This window comes from Chiloscyllium plagiosum, unplaced genomic scaffold (assembly GCF_037043375.1).
Source record: "Chiloscyllium plagiosum isolate Xiang-an unplaced genomic scaffold, Cpla_swu_hap1 HiC_scaffold_28, whole genome shotgun sequence".
Taxonomy (NCBI): Eukaryota; Metazoa; Chordata; class Chondrichthyes; order Orectolobiformes; family Hemiscylliidae; genus Chiloscyllium; species Chiloscyllium plagiosum.
This window is the reverse complement of record NW_028270166.1, coordinates 2,412,895-2,435,034: the sequence shown is the minus strand read 5'-3', so window position 1 is coordinate 2,435,034 and position 22,140 is coordinate 2,412,895. Positions and strand designations below refer to the sequence as shown.

Here is a 22,140-nt window from a genome sequence, read left to right as displayed (position 1 = left end):
CCCACAGAACTGGAGCTTAAAACATGGCTATGTTCCAACCCATCACACAACTCTCCGTCCTCTTCATTGTGACCAAGGTCTTTGTGTGAACTTGGTGGGGGACGGGGGAGCAAATCATTCCATAAACCGGCAGCTAACTAGCCAGAGCAAAACCGGGCAATTAACCAACAGCCCACAGTCAACAATCAGGCAATTTTCATTCCACTGTAATCAGCTGCCTTGGAGTTCTGTATCACCCTGATTTGGGGACGAGGGGGTCCGGATGGAGTCCACTGGAGAGGAAGAGGGGTGTGTGGCTTTCTCTAGGGCAAGGGACATTGTCACTTATTGCCATAACAGAACATGGTGCAGTGCAGGTTGGGAATGCCATATAACACAACACAGGCATCCTGCCCCAACATGGTCCCCAACTACATCCTTATCCAGTGTCGTATAACAATTCACTCCGAGGAAACAAGATTGGTCACGAAGCAGTTAAAGCCAGAACTGTAAAGAGACAGGACACTACCTGGATTGTGACGCAGCGACAGTGAAGGAACAGTAATATACTTCCAAGTCAGGATGGTGAGTGTTTGGAGGGGAAGTTGCAGGGGGTAAGTGTTCCCATAAAAGGAGCAAATTACTACAGATGCTGGAATCTGCACTGAAGACAACAAATGCTAGAGGTCACAGCGGGTCACAGGAACCATGGAGAGAGAGCGGGCTAACACTCTGAGTCGAATTGACTCTTCATCTGACGAAGAGTAATCTAGACTCTGAACATTAGCTTGATCTCTCTTCATGGATGCTCTGTCTGAATCACTGAGATAGAACATAGAACATAGAACATTACAGCACAGTACAGGCCGACCTGTCACACCAATCTGAAGCCCAGTTAACCTACACTATTCCAAGTACGTCCATATGCTTGTCCAATGATGACGTAAATGTACTTAAAGTTGGCAAATCTACTACTGTTGCAGGCAAAGCATTCCATACCCTTACTACTCTGAGTAAAGAAACTACCTCTGACATCTGTCCTATATCTATCACCCCTCAATTTAAAGCTATGCCCCCTCATGCTCGCCGTCACCATACTTGGAAAAAGGCTCTCCCTGTCCACCCTATCTAACCCTCTGATTATCTTATATGTCTCTATTAAGTCACCTCTCAACCTTCTTCTCTCTAACAAAAACAGCCTCAAGTCCCTCAGCCTTTCCTCATAAGACCTTCCCTCCATACCAGGCAACATCCTAATAAATCCCCTCTGCACCCTTTCCAAAGCTTCCACATCCTTCTTATAATGCGGTGACCAGAACTGTACACAATACTCCAAGTGTGGCCGTACCAGAGTTTTGTACAGCTGTAGCATAACCTCATGGTTTCGGAACTCGATCCCTCTATTAATAAAAACTAAAACACTGTATGCCTTCTTAACAACCCTGTCAACCTGGGTGGCAACTTTCAAGGATCTGTGTACCTGGACACCGAGATCTCTCTGCTCATCTATACTACCAAAATCTCCAGCATTTGGTGTCTTCAGTGTTCCCATGGATCTGCTGCCCTTGTCCATCTAGATGAGAGAGGTTGCAGGCCTGGAAGGTACTGTTGAAAGAACGTTGGTGCATTTTGTCAGTGGCACTCGCTCTGCCAGTGTGTTGGTAGTGGAGGGCATGGAGTTTTAAAGTGATGAATGAGTTGCTAATATAGCTATCTGTTTTGTCCTGGATGTTGCCATCTTCTGAATCATTAGATAGAAACACTCCTAACAAGGAGAAATGATTTAAATCTAATTACTAATTTTATCTTTTTCTGCAAAGCTGAAAGGTGATCTCTTAACTTTAATCCTCAATTAGAAATCACGTGAGACAAACTTGGACAAACTCAGATGGAACCTACACATATTTTACTGGGTCATGATATGAAGATAAAAGTCACCTCTGGTGAACATCTCACTCTGGCCACTGCCTGCCACAGCTGTGGACTCGTGAGGAGATTGGAACTAAGGATCTCAACAGAGATGGCCTCAGGACTCGAGATGTTCAATTGGTCCTGGTCCTATCTGATCCACTATGGACTGCAGTGAGATGAGTTAGAAAGATGGTCATAGGTTCTAATCCCAGTATAGAGACGTAAACCCTATTCTAAACTGCCACTTCAGTAGACCACTGCTGGAGTACTGCACTATCAGAGATCTAGTCTTTCTGAAATATTAAAATGATATCCATCTGCCCTCTCAACTGGATGGTCACTACTGGAAGAAAAGCTGGTGAGTTCTCCCCATTGTCCTGGGTCCATATTCATTCCTCAACCAAATCACCTGAACAGATTATCTGGTCATTATGTCATCACTCTGTGTGGTCTGCTGAGTAAGAATTAGCAGCTGTGCTTCCTGCATTACAACAATGGGTGACAGTTCAAAAGTACTTCATTGCAATAAAGTACTTCAGGACGGTGTGAGGTCATGAAAGAAGCTATAGACATTTGTGGGCGAAGTTCCAGTTTACTTAGCAAATATAATTACAAACAAGATGGCTCTGAAAATTCCAGAGATGAATTCTTGCTCATACTGAATAACAATTGGAAATTAATTCATACAGATCTGTGGTCAACTGTCATATTTTAATCCAATTACTTAGTGGACTGCAACAGTGGAGCTTGACCATGACATACAACATTAAAAAAACACACATGCACTAATGTACACACACAGTTCAGTCAATGCTTCATATACAGGTGCTCAATCTTTACACTTTTCCATGCAGTGTGTCCATCCATAATTCCTCTGGAGAAAGTGGTGGTGAGCTGCCTTCTTGAACTGCTGCAGTCTTTGGTATGTAGGGGGACATAGCCATTAGAGAGGGGGTTCCAGGACTCTGACCCAGTGACACTGAAGGAACAGCATTATATTTCCAAGTCAGGATCGTCAGTGGCTTGGAGAGGAATGTGCAGTGCATGGGTGGTGTTCCCATGTATCTGCTGCCCTTGTCCTTTTAGATGGAAGACGGTTTGGGTTTGGAAGGTGCTAACCAGGCTTGGTGAATTTCTGCAGGGCATCTTCTGGATGGTTCACCCCACGCCACAGAGCATCAGTGGAGGGGGGAGTGAACGTTTAGGATGGTGGATGGGATGCAGAATCAAACAGGCTTCAGCTCTAGTAATCTCCTCTCTCACAAGCTTTACCAGTGCTCCCAGGGGCCACCTTTACATTCAGAGAACAAAATCTTAATATGGGGTTGGGCTGGGAATTGGGGTACATGGGGGCTGGCTTCCATCTTTAGAAGTTGGGGGAGAAGAGCAGGGAAAATCTGAGTGAATGATAGAGCTGGAAAGAACTTGACTCCTCCCCGGTTTATACCAGGTCAGCTGATCTAAACAACAGCACGAGCTGAAATTGGAAGGGCCCTCTACCTGAACTCTGATCTGTGACCCCAGCTGGAATGCACTTATGAAGAGGAAGGTTCAAAAGTGATAGGCAATCAAAGTCGAATAGCCAGCCTTACTCACTGAGCTAGTTTCAGTGAGAACATAAACCTATGCCATTGGAAAGCTCAGTGGGTTTGAGGGTAGGAGCAGTGAGTATTCTCCAGGCTGGGGGTAACTGAACTTCTGACACTCTTCCAGCACCACATCTATCAATATATGGTGAGATCAATTTATAACTGTGGGCCCCCAACATGTGTTAAAATACAAGTAGAGGAATTAAACAACAAAAAAAAATGCATTGTTATAAGCATCTTCCACAACCACATCCCAGAATGGTTTACAGTAGCCAAGTTCCTTTTGATGTGTAGTCATGACTGTGATGTAGGAGATCATCATTTTGGATTTGTCTGAGAAGATGGGCCTAGCTGGAATGTGAACAGGACAGGGAGGGACACCAAATCCTTTACCCTGTGGTAAACTGCAGCCAACCCCACCCCAACAAACCCCCAACCCCCTCAGCACCCTCCCAACACCCCCATCTCCCCCCTCCCCCTCTCACCAGTCATTCCCAGTGTATTCCACTGTGGAGATTCCACAGACATACAAGGGGCAGTGATTGTTTGCCTGAGATGCGAGTGTCAAGACGTGTGGTGCTGGAAAAGCACGGCCGGTCAGGCAGCACCATGGTGAAGAGCTCATGCTTGACTCTCCTGCTCCTCGGATGCTGCCTGACCTGCTGTGCTTTTCCAGCACCACACTCTCTGACTCTGATCTCCAGCATCCACAGCCCTCACTTTCTCCTGAGATGCGAGTGTGTTCAGTACATACATGTCTTCAATAACTGGTGAGAGGGAGGTTGTGAATAATCCCCTCGCAGCCCAACAGAGTCTCTGTAACAAATATGCTGAGCACAATCGGAAAGGAAATATTATTTTAAGACTAGACTTTTAATTAAAAATCTTTATTCTTGCACATTGACATTAAGATTATTTGCAAGCAGTCAGTTAAAGAAACCTCTTAATATCCGTTATAAGTTATACAGTGACCATGAAACATGTTGTTGCAACAGTGTATGAGAGTTCTCTTTCAGAATTAGAGTCTCCAGTTAACATTATCCCATCATTTTGCCTCATGCTTCTGATGCATTCAGTGACTAATAGGCACACCCTTATGAAAATTAAGTTAAGGCATATCTAATACAGAACAGAATGAGGCCATTCACTGTATGATGTCTGCATTCTTAAGACAGAACTCTCCAATTCGTCCCACCCTTTTCCAGTGAATTGCACCTCAATCTCTGGAATACAAATAAATTGGGTAACTAAAGTTTATCCAGGTGAGTATCGGGGTACAAAAATCAGATTGCATCAAGCATTAATCAGGGGTAAACCCCAGAGATTTAATATTTTTGTTCTTGTGGTCAGTTGAGTTCGGGGTGAAGTTAAGATTCCATTCAGACAGAAGCACATCATTGCACTGACAAATAAAACGCTAACAAATTCCCATGGGTTCAGTTCCTGTTTACCCATAAGAGAGGACACACTGTCTCTCTGCAACAATATTGCATTTACATATACATTTGAATGATGTGCTCCAATAGTTGTGAAGAAAGCTTGGCCAAAGAGGGCAGTCTTGAGGAATGATTCGGAGATGCCGGTGTTGGACTGGGGTGTACAAAGTTAAAAATCACACAACACCAGGTTATAGCCCAACAGGTTTAACTGGAAGCACACTAGCTTTCGGAGCGACGCTCCTTCATCAGGTGATTGTGTACCCATGTACACATGGGTACCCATGGGAATTTGTTAGCGTTTTATTTGTCAGTGCAATGATGTGCTTCCATCTGAATGGAATCTTAACTTCACCCCGAACTCAACTGACCACAAGAACAAACATATTAAATCTCTGGGGTTTACCCCTGATTAATGCTTGATGCAATCTGATTTTTGTACCTGATGAAGGAGCCTGGTGTTGTGTGACTTTTAGTCTTGAGGAAGGTTTTGAAGGAGAGGTTTAGGAAACGAATTCCAGAGTTTGCTTTCAGGAGCTGGAAACATGTCGTCAACGGCAGCTGGGCAGGAATCACAACTGACAAATACAGAGACTTCAGCAGTGGCTGGACCAGACTAACTCAATGCAAGTGAAGAGATGAAGCCAGAAAGCGACTGAAAACAAAGACAATATTTTTTAAATGGAAGCACTGCTGGACAAGGAGCTAATGTTGGTCAGGGAACCCCAGGTGATAGGTGAAAATAGGTTGCAGCTTCTGGATGAGCTACAGAGAATGGAAGACAAGAGGCCAGGCAGAAGAACATTGGCTTAGGGTTTCAGAGCTAAAGCTGAGAGCTCTCCTTAGTGCACTGTTTACCAACTCCACTGTGAGCCAGTCTCAGCCTTGAAAATTGTTGTGACTCTCTTTGAGAGTGGTTGGTGGGGGGTTGGGGAGAAGACCAATAAAGGGGGGAGGAAAACCTGACAGTGACTGGAGCAGGGGCACATAGCAATTGCTGCTCATGAGCTCCCAGGCCTACTTGGGGTCCTGACTCCCACTTTGCCTTAGTGGACTCAGGCTGTATGCTGCCGTCAATGTCACCTTTGGGACCGACAGAGCAAGTAAGGAGATATTAAATAGACTTCATCTACAAATTAACATGGTTGCCTCTGAAAAGCCGTGTTCCTCACAGCATGGGACATACTTATGGCGATAGATATTTAAAACAAAGCATGCAGTTCTGGTAGGTTAGCAGCCGGTCTCTGTTTCTTGGGAAGACAGTTCCACCCACTGGTGGCCACAGGAATCGCTGCAACGCTAGTCAAGGCTGGATGTTCATGTTGTGATGGGAACTTACCAAAACAAACAAAACTCCTTGCAAAAAAAATCTAGATATCAAACAGCAGTTCCCGACTAACAATCAGAAAGAAAGATATCACATCTATTAGTCTGCAAACTCAAATAAAGCAAATGAAAAGTGAAAAGAAACTTGTTTAGCAAAATCTCAGAAGAGACCATTCATTCCATCAACTCAGCTATATCATGGCTGCTCTTTTCCTGAACTCCGTTTACTAGTTCAGGTCCCTTTGCTGCTTCCTAACAAAAACTATTTGTTTTATGGAGAAGAGACTTTTTGATTTCCACTCACACTTTGTGTTGAAAAAGCCCTCCTGACATGACCCTTAGTCTCTGTTAATAGCTTCACTGGGATTCCCAGCCAACTTTACAAAATGGTAACTCAATAAATTGTCTTCACTGATTGAATTCTGGAACTGAGTCCCTTTGGAGGAATATCCTTTGTGTTTCTATCCAGTGATCTGTAATTTGTTGTTTTAAAGAAGTGGGCCAATATTTGAGAATAATAGAAACATCAGGCGAAATGTGAAGCCTGTCTTCTTCATACTCATTGCTCTGAGCCATGTCTGTCCAGGTGCCTGAGCTCACAGCAACCTCCAGCCACAGGCTTTTGTACACATCACTCTGTCCAGATACAGCTCACTAAATGGCCAAACGAAACAAACAGAAACTGACTGGAAGTTCTCAACAGGTCTGATAGCACAGAGTGATTAAAAAGAACAACTGCCAGGAAAATTCACCTCTAAATTTATTTACCAGAATGGTCAACATTTGCTGTGGACAGCTTGCTACATTTTCTATATTTTTGTGTTTCCGATGATCAGTGTCTGTCATGTTTGGGTTTCTTTTTTTAAAACCGAAACAGTTCCAATGCAGCTCCCCACAGGTCAATTATAGCATTATCTCTTCTCCGTCAGCTGTGACTCAGTAGAGAACACTCTCTCTCTGCATCAACACCTTGTGGGTTCAGGTCCCAATCCAGGAACTCAGGCCCATAATCCAAGCTGACACCCCAGCAGTGAGAGGGTCCGGCGTTGTGTGCTGTGAAACCGAAGCCCCCTCAGATCTCCCCATTGAAAGTCAGCAACAGAAACAATTTGAAAGGAATTTCTTGCCAGTGTCAAGATTAATATTTATTGCATGATCAACATCCCTAAAACAATCATCATCTGGTCATTTATTTAACTGCTATTTGAGACGTCTGATCGTGTGAACATTTGCTGTTGCAATTTCTAAATTACAACAGTGACTTCATTGGCTGCAAAGTACTTGGCAAACCTCTGAAGATATTTAGATTTTGTAAAAATGATCATCTTTATTTTGTGTTTTCAATTCTACTGTACCAGCTTTCTAGCAGGCTGTCACAGGTAAGAGGTCAACCATTCTATAGTCAGAGCACAGATATATTGATTTTATAAATTTTATATCAAAGCACTCCTTAAAATATAATTTCATTTTATCACATTCAAAATGTATTAAACAATGAAAATTCAAAGAAAGGTAAGAGGAAGGTTCCTGGACTGGGATTTAATCTCACAGTCAGAATGGCAGGGGTTCATTTTCCATCAGAACAAAAAGCCCAGTGGAAGACCCAGTCAATCGACGTCACAAAATGCAAACACTCCAACTGCCTTTAGTGTACATTTATTGCTGGGGATGTTGATGCTGGAAATGCAACTGTCTCCATCAAACATTCCCAGGACAGGGACAGCACGGGGCCAGGCACAGAATAAAACTCCCTCGACACTCTTCCCATGAAGCACTCCCAGAAGCTCTTTCACTGCCCACACTAATCCCTTCATAACAGCCGATAGGACACTATCTAATAATGTGGCTGGGCAGATTGCACCTGGATTAGTTCACTGTGGCCAAAGATGTTTGAAAGTTGAGAAGCTGAGAGTGTACAAGAGGAGCTGCCCTTGTCAGCTGCTGTTCAGTCCAGTTTAACTCAATCGCCGTGAATGATGCTTGACTTTGACTTGCTTCCTTGTTTTTTGCTGACCAATCCCAGTTCTCGTTGCCGTGTCCCAGGACCAAAATCTCTATAGCAGCTCTTCTGGAAGCACACGGAGGTACCTGTCACCTCCAGGTTATGGCGCTGACAAAGCTCAGCAGCTGAGGGTATGCTGTCCATGCCCAGTAGGTTTGCCAGCCTCTGGAGAGGGTAGCGACAGTTACGGCTGCTGTAACCATGGTTAAACACCCGAAGCAGGTGATGCCGGAACTGCTGAATGTGCCGATAAATTGCACAGCTCTGCAGGAAGGACAAACTGCCAGCTCGTCGCAGACATCGCACATAGTTTCCCTCTGCGAAAGCTCGGTTCATGCCAAATGCCAGCTTCATGTCAGGTGAATCTCGGATGTGATGAGGCAGGAGTAAGGCGTGTTGAAGAGCTTTCACTGAACCTGGAGACAGACGTGGGACAGATTGGGATCATCAAACACCAAAACTGACATGGGATTTAACTGAATCCAGTCACGTTTGATACCCATAATAGAAGCTCCAGCTACCAAATAAAACAACCATAGGAAACCATAGGAGATACCACAACACTAAAGCAAATTGAAATGAATAGTGTGGACTTGAGCACAGGGAATGATATAAACAACAGAAAATGGAGGCAAACTTACAAAGGGACAGAGAGATTAACACAAAAGCTAAAAAATGCAGTGAAGAGTACTGTGAGCCTTTTATAATTAGAAGTGGTAAGGAATATTGCAAATGAAAATAAGGAACTGGCAGACTTGTTGAATATCGACTTAGTTTCAAGGAAAAGGATAAACTGTTTGCCATTCCAAATAAACTAATAAAGTATCAGTGATTGGAATTCACTGATGTAAAGATAAAGAAGCAAACTTTCAAAAACTGACTGGGGAATGCTGTCCGCAGGAAAAGGGGTGGCTGGCAAGTGGGAGGCTTTCATAAATGAGTTAACGAGAGTTCAGGGCCAGCGTGTTCCTGTTAGTATGAAGGGCAAGGCTGGCAGGAGTAGGGAACACTGGATATCTACAGATATTGAGGTTCTGGTCAAGAGAGAGGAGGCAGATGTCAGATATATACAGCTGGGATCAAGTGAATCCCTTGAGGAATATAAGATGTGTAGGAGTACACTTAAGAGGGAAATCAGGAGGGCAAAAGGAGATATGAGGTAGTTTTGGCAGGTAATGTTAGGGAGAAATCAAAAAGAGAATCTACAAGTACATTAAGGGCAAAAGAGTAGCTAGGGAGAGACTATGACCCTTCAAAGATCAACAAGGACATCTATGCATGGAAAAACAGGAAATGGGTGAGATACAAAATGAATATTTTTGCATCAATATTTACGGTGGAGAAAGGCATTGGAGATAGGGAACTCTGGAAAATAAATCGTGATGTCTTGAAAAGAGTCCACATTACAGATGAGGAGGTGCTGGAGGTCTTAAAATGTATAAAGGTAGATAAATCCCTGGGACTCTGGTCAGGTGTATACAGGACATTATGGGAAGCCAGGGAAGAAATTGTGGGACCCCCAAGCAGAGATATTTGTGTCATTAACAGCCACAGCTGAGATATCGGAAGACTGGAGGGTGGCTAATGTTGTGCCACTATTTTAAAAAGACTGCAAGAAAAAGCCAGGGAATGACAGACCAGTGAGCCTGACATCAGTGATGGGTAAGTTGTTGCAGGGGATTCTGAGACACAGGATCTACATGCATTTGGAAAGGCAGGGATAGTCAACATGGCTTTGTGAATGGGAAGTTGTGTCTCACATTCTTAGTTGAGTTTTTTGAAGAGGTTACCAAGACGATAGATAGAGTCATAGAGCTGTACAGTACAGAAACAGACCCTTCAGTCCAACTCGTCCATGCCAACCAGATATCCTCAACTCTTTTAATGTGATAGTAAAGCTTCCTCGACACTGTCCCCATCAAACACTCCCAGAACAGGTACAGCAAAGGGTTGATGCAGAGTAAATTTCCCACTACTCTTAAACTAAATGTAAATGGAAAGTAAAACTCCCTTGACACTATCTCCATCAAACATTACCTGGATGGTGAAAAGCATGGAGTGAAACACAGAGTTAAGCTCCTTCAACTCATTTAAACTGAAAGTTAAGCTCTCGCAACACGGGGTCTACTGTGATCTAAGGATATACTGTTCTCAATCTCCATTTTAACTCATCACTTGAAGTGTGACTTTATGTAATTTAATACCAGCTCAGTCACCTACGTGTCTGTCATAATAGATTTTGGTCACAAATATTTGGAAAACATTTGCAAACTGAATGAACACTCAGCTTTGGCAATCTGAGAATTCAAATAAATAGCAACATCTGAGCACACACTTTAAATTCATTTGTGAGATGTGGGCGTCACTGGCTGGGCCCAGTATTTATTGCCTGTCCCTAGCTGCCCCTTGAGAAGTTGGGGGTGAGCTGCCTCCTTGAACTGCTGCAGTTCACCTGCAGTGGGTTGACCCACAATGCCCTTTGGGAGGGAATTCCAAGATTTTGATCCAGTGACAGTGACGGAACAGCAATATATTTCCAAGTCAGGATGGTGAGTGGCTTGGAGAGGAACTTGCAGGGGGTGATATTCCCACATATCTGCTGCTGTTGCCCTTTGAGATGAAAGCAATTGTGGGTTTGGAAGATGCTGTCTAAGGATCTTTGGTGCAGTGTGTCTTATAGATGGTACACACTGCTACTGAGTGTCGGTGGTAGAGGTAGTAGATACTTGTGGATGTGGTGCCATATCAAGCAGCTGCTTTGTCCTGGATGGTGTCAAGCTTCAGGAGTGTTTTTGGAGCTGCACTCATCCAGGCAAGTGGGGATTATTCCATCCCACTCCTGACATTTGCCTTGTAGCTAGTGGGCAGGCTTTGGGGAGTCAGGAGGTCATAGAGTCATAGAGATGTACAGCATGGAAACAGACCCTTTGGTCCAACCCGTCCATGCCGACCAAATATCACAACCCAATCTAGTCCGACCTGCCAGTACCCGGTTCATATCCCTCCAAACCCTTCCTATTCATATACCCATCCAAATGCCTCTTAAATGTTGCAATTATACCAGCCTCCACCACTTCCTCTGGCAGCTCATTCCATAAACGTACCACCCTCTGCGTGAAAAAGTTGCCGCTTAGGTCTCTTTTATATCTTTCCCCTCCCATCCTAAACCTATGCCCTCTAGTTCTGGACTCCCCGACCCCAGGGAAAAGACTTTGTCTATTTATCCTATCCATGCCCCTCATAATTTTGTAAACCTCTATAAGGTCACCCCTCAGCCTCCGACGCTCCAGGGAAAACAACCCCAGCCCGTTCGCCTCTCCCTGTAGCTCAGATCCTCCAACCCTGGCAACATCCTTGTAAATCTTTTCTGAACCCTTTCAAGTTTCACAACATCTTTCCGATAAGAATGAGACCAGAATTGCACGCAATATTCCAACAGTGGCCTAACCAATGTCCTGTACAGCCGCAACATGACCTCCCAACTCCTGTACTCAATACTCTGACCAATAAAGGAAAGCATACCAAACGCCTTCTTCACTATCCTATCGACCTGTGACTCCACTTTCAAGGAGCTATGAACCTGCACTCCAAGGTCTCTTTGTTCAGCAACACACCCTAGGACCTTACCATTAAGTGTATAAGTCCTGCTAAGATTTGCTTTCCCAAAATGCAGCATCTCGCATTTATTTGAATTGAACTCCATCTGCCACTTCTCAGCCCATTGGCCCATCTGGTCCAGATCCTATTGTAATCTGAGGTAATCCTCTTCGCTGTCCACTACACCTCTAATTTTGGTGTCATCTGCAAACTTATTAACTGTATCTCTTATGCTCGCATCCAAATCATTTATGGAAATGACAAAAAGTAGAGGGCCCAGCACCGATCCTTGTGGCACTCCACTGGTCACAGACCTCCAGTCTGAAAAACAACCCTCCACCACCACCACCCTCTTTCTTATACCTTTGAGCCAGTTCTGTATCCAAATGGCTCGTTCTCCCTGTATTCCATGAGATCTAACCTTGTTAATCAGTCTCCCATGGGGAACCTTGTCGAATGCCTTACTGAAGTCCACATAGATCACATCTACTGCTCTGCCCTCATTAATCCTCTTTGTTACTTCTTCAAAAAACTCAATCATGTTTGTGAGACATGATTTCTCACACACAAAGCCATGTTGACTATCTCTAATCATTCCTTGCCTTTCCAAATACATGTACATCTTGTCCCTCAGGATTCCCTCCAACAACTTGCCCACCACCGAGGTCAGGCTCACTGGTCTATAGCTCCCTGGCTTGTCTTTACCGCACTTCTTAAACAGTGGCACCATGTTGGCCAACTTCCAGTCTTCCGGCACCTTACCTATGACTATTGATGATACAAATATCTCAGTAAGAGGCCCAGTAATCACTTCCCTAGCTTCCCACAGAGTTCTCAGGTACACCTGACCAGGTCTTGGGGATTTATCCACTTTTAACCGTTTCAAGACATCCAGCACTTCCTCCTCTGTAATCTGGTCATTTTGCAAGATGTCACCATTTATTTCCCTACAGTCTATATCTTCCATATCCTTTTTCACAGTAAATACTGATGCAAAATATTCATTTAGTATCTCCCCCATTTTCTGTGGCTCCACACAAAGGCCACCTTGCTGATCTTTGAGGGGCTCTATTCTCTCCCTAGTTACCCTTTTGTCCTTAATATATTTGTAAAAACCCTTTGGATTCTCCTTAATTCTATTTGCCAAAGCTATCTCATGTCCCCGTTTTGCCCTTCTGATTTCCCTCTTAAGTATACTCCTACTTTCTTTATACTCTTCTAAGGAGTCACTCGAATCTATCCTGTCTATACCTGACATATGCTTCCTTCTTTTTCTTAACCAAACCCTCAATTTCTTTAGTCATCCAGCATTCCCTATGCCTACCAGCCTTCCCTTTCACCCTGACAGGAATATACTTTCTCTGGATTCTTGTTATCTCATTCCTGGAGGCTTCCCATTTTCCAGCCGTCCCTTTACCTGCGAACATCTGCCCCCACTCAGCTTTTGAAAGTTCTTGCCTAATACCGTCAAAATTGGTCTTTCTCCAATTTAGAACTTCAACTTTTAGATCTGGTCTATCCTTTTCCATCACTATTTTAAAACGAATAGAATTATGGTCGCTGGTCCCAAAGTGCTCCCCCACTGATACCTCAGTCACCTGCCCTGCCTTATTTCCCAAGAGTAGGTCAAGTTTTGCACCTTCTCTAGTAGGTACATCTACATACTGAATCAGAAAATTGTCTTGTCCACACTTAACAAATTCCTCTCCATCTAAACCTTTAACACTATGGCAAAATCCTCTACCATAACTACCCTATTATTCTTACAGATAGCTGAGATCTCCTTACAAGTTTGTTTCTCAATTTCCCTCTGACTGTTGGGGGTTACTCGCCACAGTATTCCCAGCTTCTGACCTGCTCTTTCGGTAACAATATTTATATGGTGAGTCCAGTTCAGATTCTGATCAAAAGTAACCCCCAGAATACTGATAGTAGGGAATTCAGAATAGTTCAATTCTCTTTCGCTGGAGATGATCATTGCCTGGCACTTGTGTTTCATGAATGTTACTTGCCACTTTTCAACCCAAGCCTACATATTGTCCAGTTCTTGTTGCATTTAAATATAAACTGTTTCAATAACTGGGGAATCATGATTAATGCTGGACATTGTGCAATCAACCCCAGTTCTGACCTTATGATTAAGGACAAGTCATTGATGAAGCAGCTGAAGATGGTTGGGCCGAGGAGGCTACTCTGAGGAACTCCTGCAGAGATGTCCTGAAGCTGAGATGACTGACCTCCAATAATCACAATCATTTCCAAAGTGTCAGTTATGACTCTAATCAACAGAGAGTTTTCCCCTAATTGACCCATGATTCTGACTGATTCCTGTTTTGCTCAGGCTCCTTGACATCACAGTCAAACATGGTCCTGAGGTCATAAGCTGTCCCTCTCCCCTCTCCTCTAGAATCCAGTTCTTTTGTCCATGCTTAGACCAAAGCTATGATGAGGTCAGGAGCTGATGGGCCCTGGCGGAACCCAAACTGGGCATCACTGAGCAGGTTATTGCTGAGCAGATGCTGCTTGATAGCTCTGTTACTGACACCTTCAATCACTTTACTGAGGATCGAGAGACGACTGATTGGGCAGTAATTGGTCAGGTTGGATTTGTCCTGCCTTTCATATACAGGACACCTGGGCAATTTTCCACATTGCTGGGTAGACGCTAGTGTTGAAACTGCTTGGCTAGGGGAGTAGCAAGTTCTGGTACACAACTGTTTGGTACTATTGCCATAAAGTTATTGAGGTCTGTAGCCTAATCAGTATCTGGTGCCTCCAACCATTTCTTGATATCACAGGGAGTGCATTGAATTGGCTGAAGAGTAGTACCTGAAATGCTGGAAACCACTGGAGGAGGCTGAGATGGATCATCCACTCAGCACTTCTGGCCGAAGATTGCTGCGAATGCATCAGCCTTATCTTTTCCCGTGATATGCTGGGTTCTTCCATCATTGACGATGGAGATATTTGTTAAGCCTTGACCTCCAGTGAGTTGTTTAAGTGTCCACCACAATTCATGATTGGATGTGGCAGAACTGCAGAGCTTAGGTCTGATCCTTTGGTTTTGGGATTGCTTAGCTCGGTGTTATTACTTGCTGCTTATGCTGTTTGGCATGAGACTGTTTGGCAGCTTCACCAGGTTGACCCCTTATTTTAAAGGAGGAGAAAGTGAGGATTGCAGGTGCGGGAGATCAGAGTCGAGAGTGTGGCGCTGGAAAAGCAAAGCAGGTCAGGCAGCATCTGAGGAGCAGGAGAGTCGACATTTTGGACATAAGCCCTTCATCGGGAATGAGGCTTGTGGGTCAGTGGGGGGGGGGGGGGGGGAGCTGAGTGATAAATGGGAGGGGGACTTGGGGGGGTAGGGAGCTGAGAATGTGATGAAGGTGGGGGAGAAGGTGATAGGTCGGAGAGAAGGGTGGAGCAGATTGATGGGAAAGGTGATGGACAGGTCAGGAGGGCGGTGCCAAGTTGGAGTCTTGGGACTGGGATAATATGGGGGAAGGGAAATGAGGAAACTGGTTTTCTCTCAGCTACCTTCCCCCCAACCCCAACTCCCTCCCATTTATCTCTCAGCACCCTAGCCCACTAGCCTCATTCCTGATGAAGGGCTTATGCCCAAAACATTGATTCTCCTGCTCCATGGATGCTGCCTGACCTGCTGTGTTTTTCCAGCAACATACTCTTAAACCTTATTTTAGGGTCTGCCTAGTGCTGCACTTGGTATGCCCTCCTGGGCTCATGATTAAATCTCTGGCTTGACAGTAATGGTAGAGTGGGGTATATGCCATGAGGTTACAGGTGGAAATACAATTTGTTGTTTCTGATGCCCCAGTGGGTGCCCAGTCTTGAACAGTAAAGAATGGCGATAGTACCACACAACATTGTCTCTGTAAAATGTTATCATAGAATGGAAAAAAGCCCTTCGACCCTCCAAAGAGTAACCCACCCAGACCCATTCCCCTACATTTAATCACTGGGTAATGCACCCAACCTATACATCCCTGAACACGATGGGCAATTTAGCATGACCAATTCACCTGACCTGCACATCTTTGGACTGAACTGGAACACCCGGAGGAAATCCACGCAGACACGGAGAGAATGTGCAAACTCCACACAGACAGTCGCCCAAGGCTGGAATCAAACCTGGGACCCTGGCACTGGGAGACAGCAGTGCTAACCACTGAGCCACCATGCCATCCTGACAATACTTGATCTCTAAAACAGCTTTGCAGTGGTCACTCTTCCTGATAATGTTGAGCAAAGATACTCTGTGGTAGGCAAATTGGTAAGGACTAGGTCAAGAATGTCTTTCCTTTTTCTTGGTTCCCTCAGCAAATGCTGGACAGCCATTCTAGTAACTGTGTCCTTTGGCACTCAAATTTACAACCTCAGTGCTTCCTCTGATTGGTCATCAATCAGCAGCAGACTGATTCATCAGCCAAGGAAGGATGATATATGATGATCAGCAGGAGGGTTTGACCTTATGCCATGAGACTTCACGGGTCCAGTATCAATATTGAGGACTCCCAGGGCACCTCCTGTATATCACTGTGCCACCACCACCACCTCTGTTGGATCTGTCCTGCTGGTGGGATAGGGCATATCCAGGGATGGTGATGATGGTGTCTGGGACATTGCCTGTAAGGTATGATTCAGAGTATGACTATGTCGGCTGTTGCTTGACTGGTCCGTGATACAGCTCTCTCAAGTTTGACATAAGTCCCCAGACGTTGTAAGGAGGACATTGCAGGGTTGACAGGACTGACTGTTGTTATTTCCAGTGCTTTAATTGATATCACATTCGTCCATCTGGTTTCATTCCCATTTTGAGACTTTTTAGTGGTTGCTACACCTGAATGGTTTGCTAAGCCATTTCAGAGGCCAGTAAATAGCCCAGCACATTGTTGTGGGTCTGAAGCCACATGTAGGACAGATCAGGTAAGGATGGCAGATTTTCTTCCTTAAAAAAGGATATTTTGAACCAGAAGAGTTTTGACACCAATTATTTCATGGTTGTCATTAGCCTATTAATTTCAGATTTTATTGAATGCAAATTTGACCATCTCCCATGGGGTCTCCAAAACATTGGACTATGAATTCAGAGACCCAGGCAATGACAATACCACTAGGCCATACAGACTTATAGATATGGGACTGACCAGCAAAAAACAGATAATTTCTTTGGATTGGATTATAAATTTGTTCAAGATAGACAAAATTTCTAAGATTGTCCAAATTAAAAATAAAAAGGGTGAAAAGTTACAAATCACACAACACCAGGTTATAGTCCAACAAGTTTAATTGGAAGCACTAGTTTTCGGAGTGCTGCTTCTTCATCAGGTGGTTGTGGAGGACACAATTGTAAGACACAGAATTTATAACAAAAGTTTACAGTGTGATGTAACTGACATTATGTATTGAAAAATACCTTGATTGTTTGTTAAGTCTCTCATCCATTAGAAAGATCATGATAATTTCACTTCTTTCATATGTAAATCACAAATCACAGACACTCACACCCTCTGCCCCAGGCGCACACACACTCACACAAACTCCCACTCCAGACACACACACACAAAAACCCACATGCACACATACACATATATGTTGTTGTGGTTCTGTTCGTCGAGCTGGGAATTTGTGTTGCAGACGTTTCGTCCCCTGTCTAGGTGACATCCTCAGTGCTTGGGAGCCTCCTGTGAAGCGCTTCTGTGATGTTTCCTACGGCATTTATAGTGATTTGTATCTGCCGCTTCCGGTTGTCAGTTCCAGCTGTCCGTTGCAGTGGTCGGTATATTGGGTCCAGGTCGATGTGCTTATTGATTGAATCTGTGGATGAGTGCCATGCCTCTAGGAATTCCCTGGCTGTTCTCTGTTTGGCTTGTCCTATAATAGTAGTGTTGTCCCAGTCGAATTCACGTTGCTTGTCATCCGCGTGTGTGGCTACTAAGGATAGCTGGTCATGTCATTTCATGGCTAGTTGGTGTTCATGGAATGAGGAGAAAGTGAGGACTGCAGATGCTGGAGATCAGAGCTGAAAATGTGTTGCTGGAAAAGCGCACCAGGTCAGGCAGTATCCAAGGAACAGGAGAATCGACGTTTCGGGCATGAACTCTTCTTCAGGAATGAGGAAAGTGTGTCCAGCAGGCTAAGATAAAAGGTAGGGAGGAGGGACTTGGGGAGGGGCGTTGGAAATGCAATAGGTGGAAGAAGGTTAAGGTGAGGGTGATAGGCCGGAGTGGGGGTGGGGGTGGAGAGGTCAGGAAGAGAGGTCAGGTTAGGAAGGTGGTGCTGAGTTCGAGGGTTAGGACTGAGACAAGGTGGGGGGAGGGGAAATGAGGAAACTGGAGAAATCTGAGTTCATCCCTTGTGGTTGGAGGGTTCCTAGGCAGAAGATGAGGCGCTCTTCCTCGAGCCGTCATGTTGCTATGGTCTGGCGATGGAGCAGTCCAAGGACCTGCATGTCCTTGGTGGAGTGGGCGGGGGAGTTGAAGTGTTGAGCCACAGGGTGGTTGGGTTGGTTGGTTGGTCCGGGTGTCCCAGAGGTGTTCTCTGAAACGTTCCGCAAGTAGGCGGCCTGTCTCCCCAATATAGAGGAGGCCACATCGGGTGCAGCGGATGCAGTAAATGGTGTGTGTGGAGGTGCAGGTGAATTTGTGGCGGATATGGAAGGATCCCTTGGGGCCTTGGAGGGAAGTAAGGGGGGAGGTGTGGGCGCAAGTTTTGCATTTCTTGCGGATGTAGGGGAAGGTGCTGGGTGTGGAGATTGGGTTGGTGGCGGGTGTGGACCTGACGAGGGAGTCACGGAGGGAGTGGTCTTTTCGGAACGCTGATAGGGGAGGGGAGGGAAATATATCCCTGGTGGTGGGGTCCGTTTGGAGGTGGCGGAAATGACGACGGATGATATGATGTATATGGAGGTTGGTGGGGTGGTAGGTGAGGACCAGTGGGGTTCTGTCCTTGTGGCGATTGGAGGGGCGTGGTTCAAGGCGGAGGAGCAGGAAGTGGAGGAGATGCAACCGCAAGAAATACAAAACTTGCAATATACCGACCACCGCAGTGTACAGCTGGAACTGACAACCGGAAGCGGCAGATTCAAACCACTACAAATGCCGGAGGAAAGATCACAGAAGCGCTTCACACGAGGCTCCCAAGCACTGAGGATGTCACCTAGACAGGGGATGAAACGTCTGCAACACAAATTCCCAGCTCGACGACCAGAACCACAACAACGAGCAACCGAACTACAAATCTTCTCACAAACTTTGAACACATATATGTTTGTGGGGTGAATTTGTACTTGCCGAGTTACATTGTACTTTGCTCAAAAACTGCATGAATCTTACATAGAATCTGTTATCTCACTTTTTAGATTAGAATCAGTCTAAACATTATAGCACAGACAGGGAACACAGGGGGCTCACACCGTCAACATATTGTCTGGCTGACACCAATTGTTACAGTTAACCTGAGAATGTAACTTTTAAATAAAAAAGTTTTGTGATTTACACATGAAAGAAGTGAAACTATCATGGTCATTCTAACAGATGAGAAACTTAACAAACAATCAAGGTATTTTTCAATGTATAATTTCAGTTATAGAGTCATAGAGATGTACAGCATGGAAACAGACCCTTCGGTCCAACCCGTCCATGCCGACCAGATATCCCAACCCAATCTAGTCCCACCTGCCAGCACCCGTCCCATATCCCTCCACACCCTTCCTATTCATATACCTATCCAAATGCCTCTTAAATATTGCAATTGTACCAGCCTCCACCACTTTCTCTGGCAGCTCATTCGATACATGAATTCAAAAACAGCAAAGGCAATAACTGTGCAGGTTCTCTCTCTCTCTCTCTCCCCTGTACTGTCCTCACCATATGCTTCCTTTGTCTGCTCTTCTCCCTTTTAAAACTGCTGTTGTTTTAACTTTTTTTCCCCCAAAGTTCCAAAACAATGCAACAGCATATAAAACAGGAATTGTTGCTCCTGGAATTCGAGGAAATCCCCTCCAACACCTAAAATACCTCAAAAAAAGCAGCTCTTACAGCCAGAAATTTTTCCCGTCCTCCATCTTGGATTACCCAGAATCCTCTTACATCACACTGTAAAGTTTTGCTATAAATTCTGTGTCTTACAATCTTATTCTCACAATCACCTGATGAAGGAGCAGCGCTCAGAAAGCTACTGCTTCCAATAAAACCTGTTGGACTATAACCTGGTGTTGTGTGATTTATAAATTTGTACACCCCAGTCCAACACCGGCACCTCCAAATCATACCTTGAAGAAGTTCTCCTCCAGGGTGCAGTTCTATTTTGAGCGGAGACACGGGGGGTGGGGGGGGGAGAGAGAGGCGGTTAGGGATGCTCCCTATCACTCACAGCCAAAAATAGAAGTGACGGTATCTCAGAACAACAGCTGCAGTGAGGAGGGACCAGTTTCACAGATTCATAGAATCCCTCCAGAGAGGAAACTTACACTGACTTTTTCAACATTTACTGACACTGGCTGAAAACATCAGTCCAAAGTTTTTAAAATATAAAATCATGGATAAATAAAATTTCATAAGGGAACAGGCATTTAAAGACACCTTTAGTGAACTGCAGGTAAAAGGAAAAGTCACCATTGTCTCATTATAGAGATGACTGGTGGTGGTTTAACCTGAGGGTCACCATACATCAGGCAAGGGCTGAAGTTGAGAAGTGGGGGGAGATTCTGAACCAGCGTGGAAATTGAAGCTGTGCTATTGGCATCACTACACATTGCAAACCAGCCATTCAGCCAACTGAGCTAACCAACCCCTAACTGAAATACAACTCTTCAAACAATGAGCACAGTTCTATTTGACAGATCAAGCAGCAGATGATCCCAAGAATATAGATCTGAAAATCCCGCTTTCCATTGGTAAAGGCCTTCGCAGAATCAAACACATTCATTCTAGCTGTGCTATAAATAGAAAGTTCTGGAAAGTCAAAGATCAGCTCAAGGTAAGAATTAACTTCAGGATTAACGACTCTAATTTACATTCTGCAGACAGCAACCCCAATAATTTATCGATCAGCTTGTCAAAGATGCCACAACAAAGGGAGGAGTTTATCATATAGCTTATTGACTTAGTCATTGTCTCCACAACAAAAAAAACCTTCAGACAACCCTACCATTCTCCTTTCAGAAGGTCGGTAAGGTTATGGAATTCTAGAAGGGACTGGAAGCTTGCTCTTAAAACTTATTCAATGCAGAGTTAGATTGATTTTTGATAGACAAAAGAACAATACAGCACAGGAACAGGCCATTCGGCCCTCCAAGCCTGCACCGACACATTTTGCCCTTCCATACTAAAACTGTCCTCACTTACAGGATCCGTATCTCTCCATTCTCTTCCTATTCATGTATTCAGGTGTTTCTTGAACGCTGCTGAAGAACAAAGAACATGGATAGAACAAGATTCAAGGGGAAAGGAGTGGGCAGAAGACAGGAAGGTTGCAGCTGACACTACAACCAGCTCAAACCTACACCAGCGTATTTGCAACCTTATTCTGATACACAGAGAAGTCAGTGATTAGTTTAAACTGCTGCACCTACCCAGGTTATAGAGAATGGCCAGAGCCTGAAATTCAGCTTCATTTTCATAAATCCCAGCAGAATAGTTGGCAAGTAGCAAACTGAAACACTCCTGAACATGAATATCATTCATTTTTGGATCAAAAACCTGAATGGGTTCCTCACACAACCAGTATGAGGCACAGAGGAAAAAGCGTAGACTCTTCTCCAGAATGGTCACTGCGATAGGCCCACTGACCTTCTGGATGGTCATGTCTTGACGCACACTACGCAGTCGGTCAAACACATAATCATAGACTTCCACCCAGGGCTCCTCATGCCGTGGGACAATCTCATCGATCAGATAATGGACAGTTTTAAGGAGGACACTGGCTGGACGGAGCTCATATTGTTGAGCAGGTTCTTTTCCAGCTGCTGGTCGTGAATATTCCTTCACTATTCTCCGTGGGTCAGCGCTGGGCAGCCGGTCTCTCACAGTTCCCTCCAGGATTTCAAACTTATGAAGTCTCTTCTGTCTCTGTCGTTCATCCCTCTCTCGATCCGGACACATCCCTGGACAGGTCCCTGTGAGGACCACATCTGGTTCTGCAAACCTCACAGACATCATTCAGCATGAGATCATTCCTGAAAATAAAGGGAACAGGAGTCACACAGGAATTTAATCTACTAAAGATAGAGAGAATTAGAAAGGAACAAGAAGGCAAAGGGAGGAATAGGGGAAGATGGGAAAAG

At 44.7% G+C, this 22,140-nt stretch overlaps 1 protein-coding gene across 2 annotated transcripts in view; it reads right to left on the bottom strand.

Moving 5' to 3' along the window:
- Positions 1-4,183: 4,183 nt before the first annotated feature.
- The window catches only part of sac3d1 (SAC3 domain containing 1), a 23,255-nt gene continuing 5,298 nt past the window's right edge, over positions 4,184-22,140 (bottom strand). For both annotated transcript variants that reach the window (XM_043721510.2, XM_043721511.2), the window contains exons 2-3: positions 21,430-22,032; positions 4,184-8,659 (exon numbers count right to left, since the gene is read on the bottom strand). In XM_043721510.2, the coding sequence (XP_043577445.1) occupies positions 8,202-8,659; positions 21,430-22,015 (1,044 nt within the window). In that variant the 5' untranslated portion in view covers positions 22,016-22,032 and the 3' untranslated portion in view covers positions 4,184-8,201. The remainder of the gene's footprint in view (positions 8,660-21,429; positions 22,033-22,140) is intronic.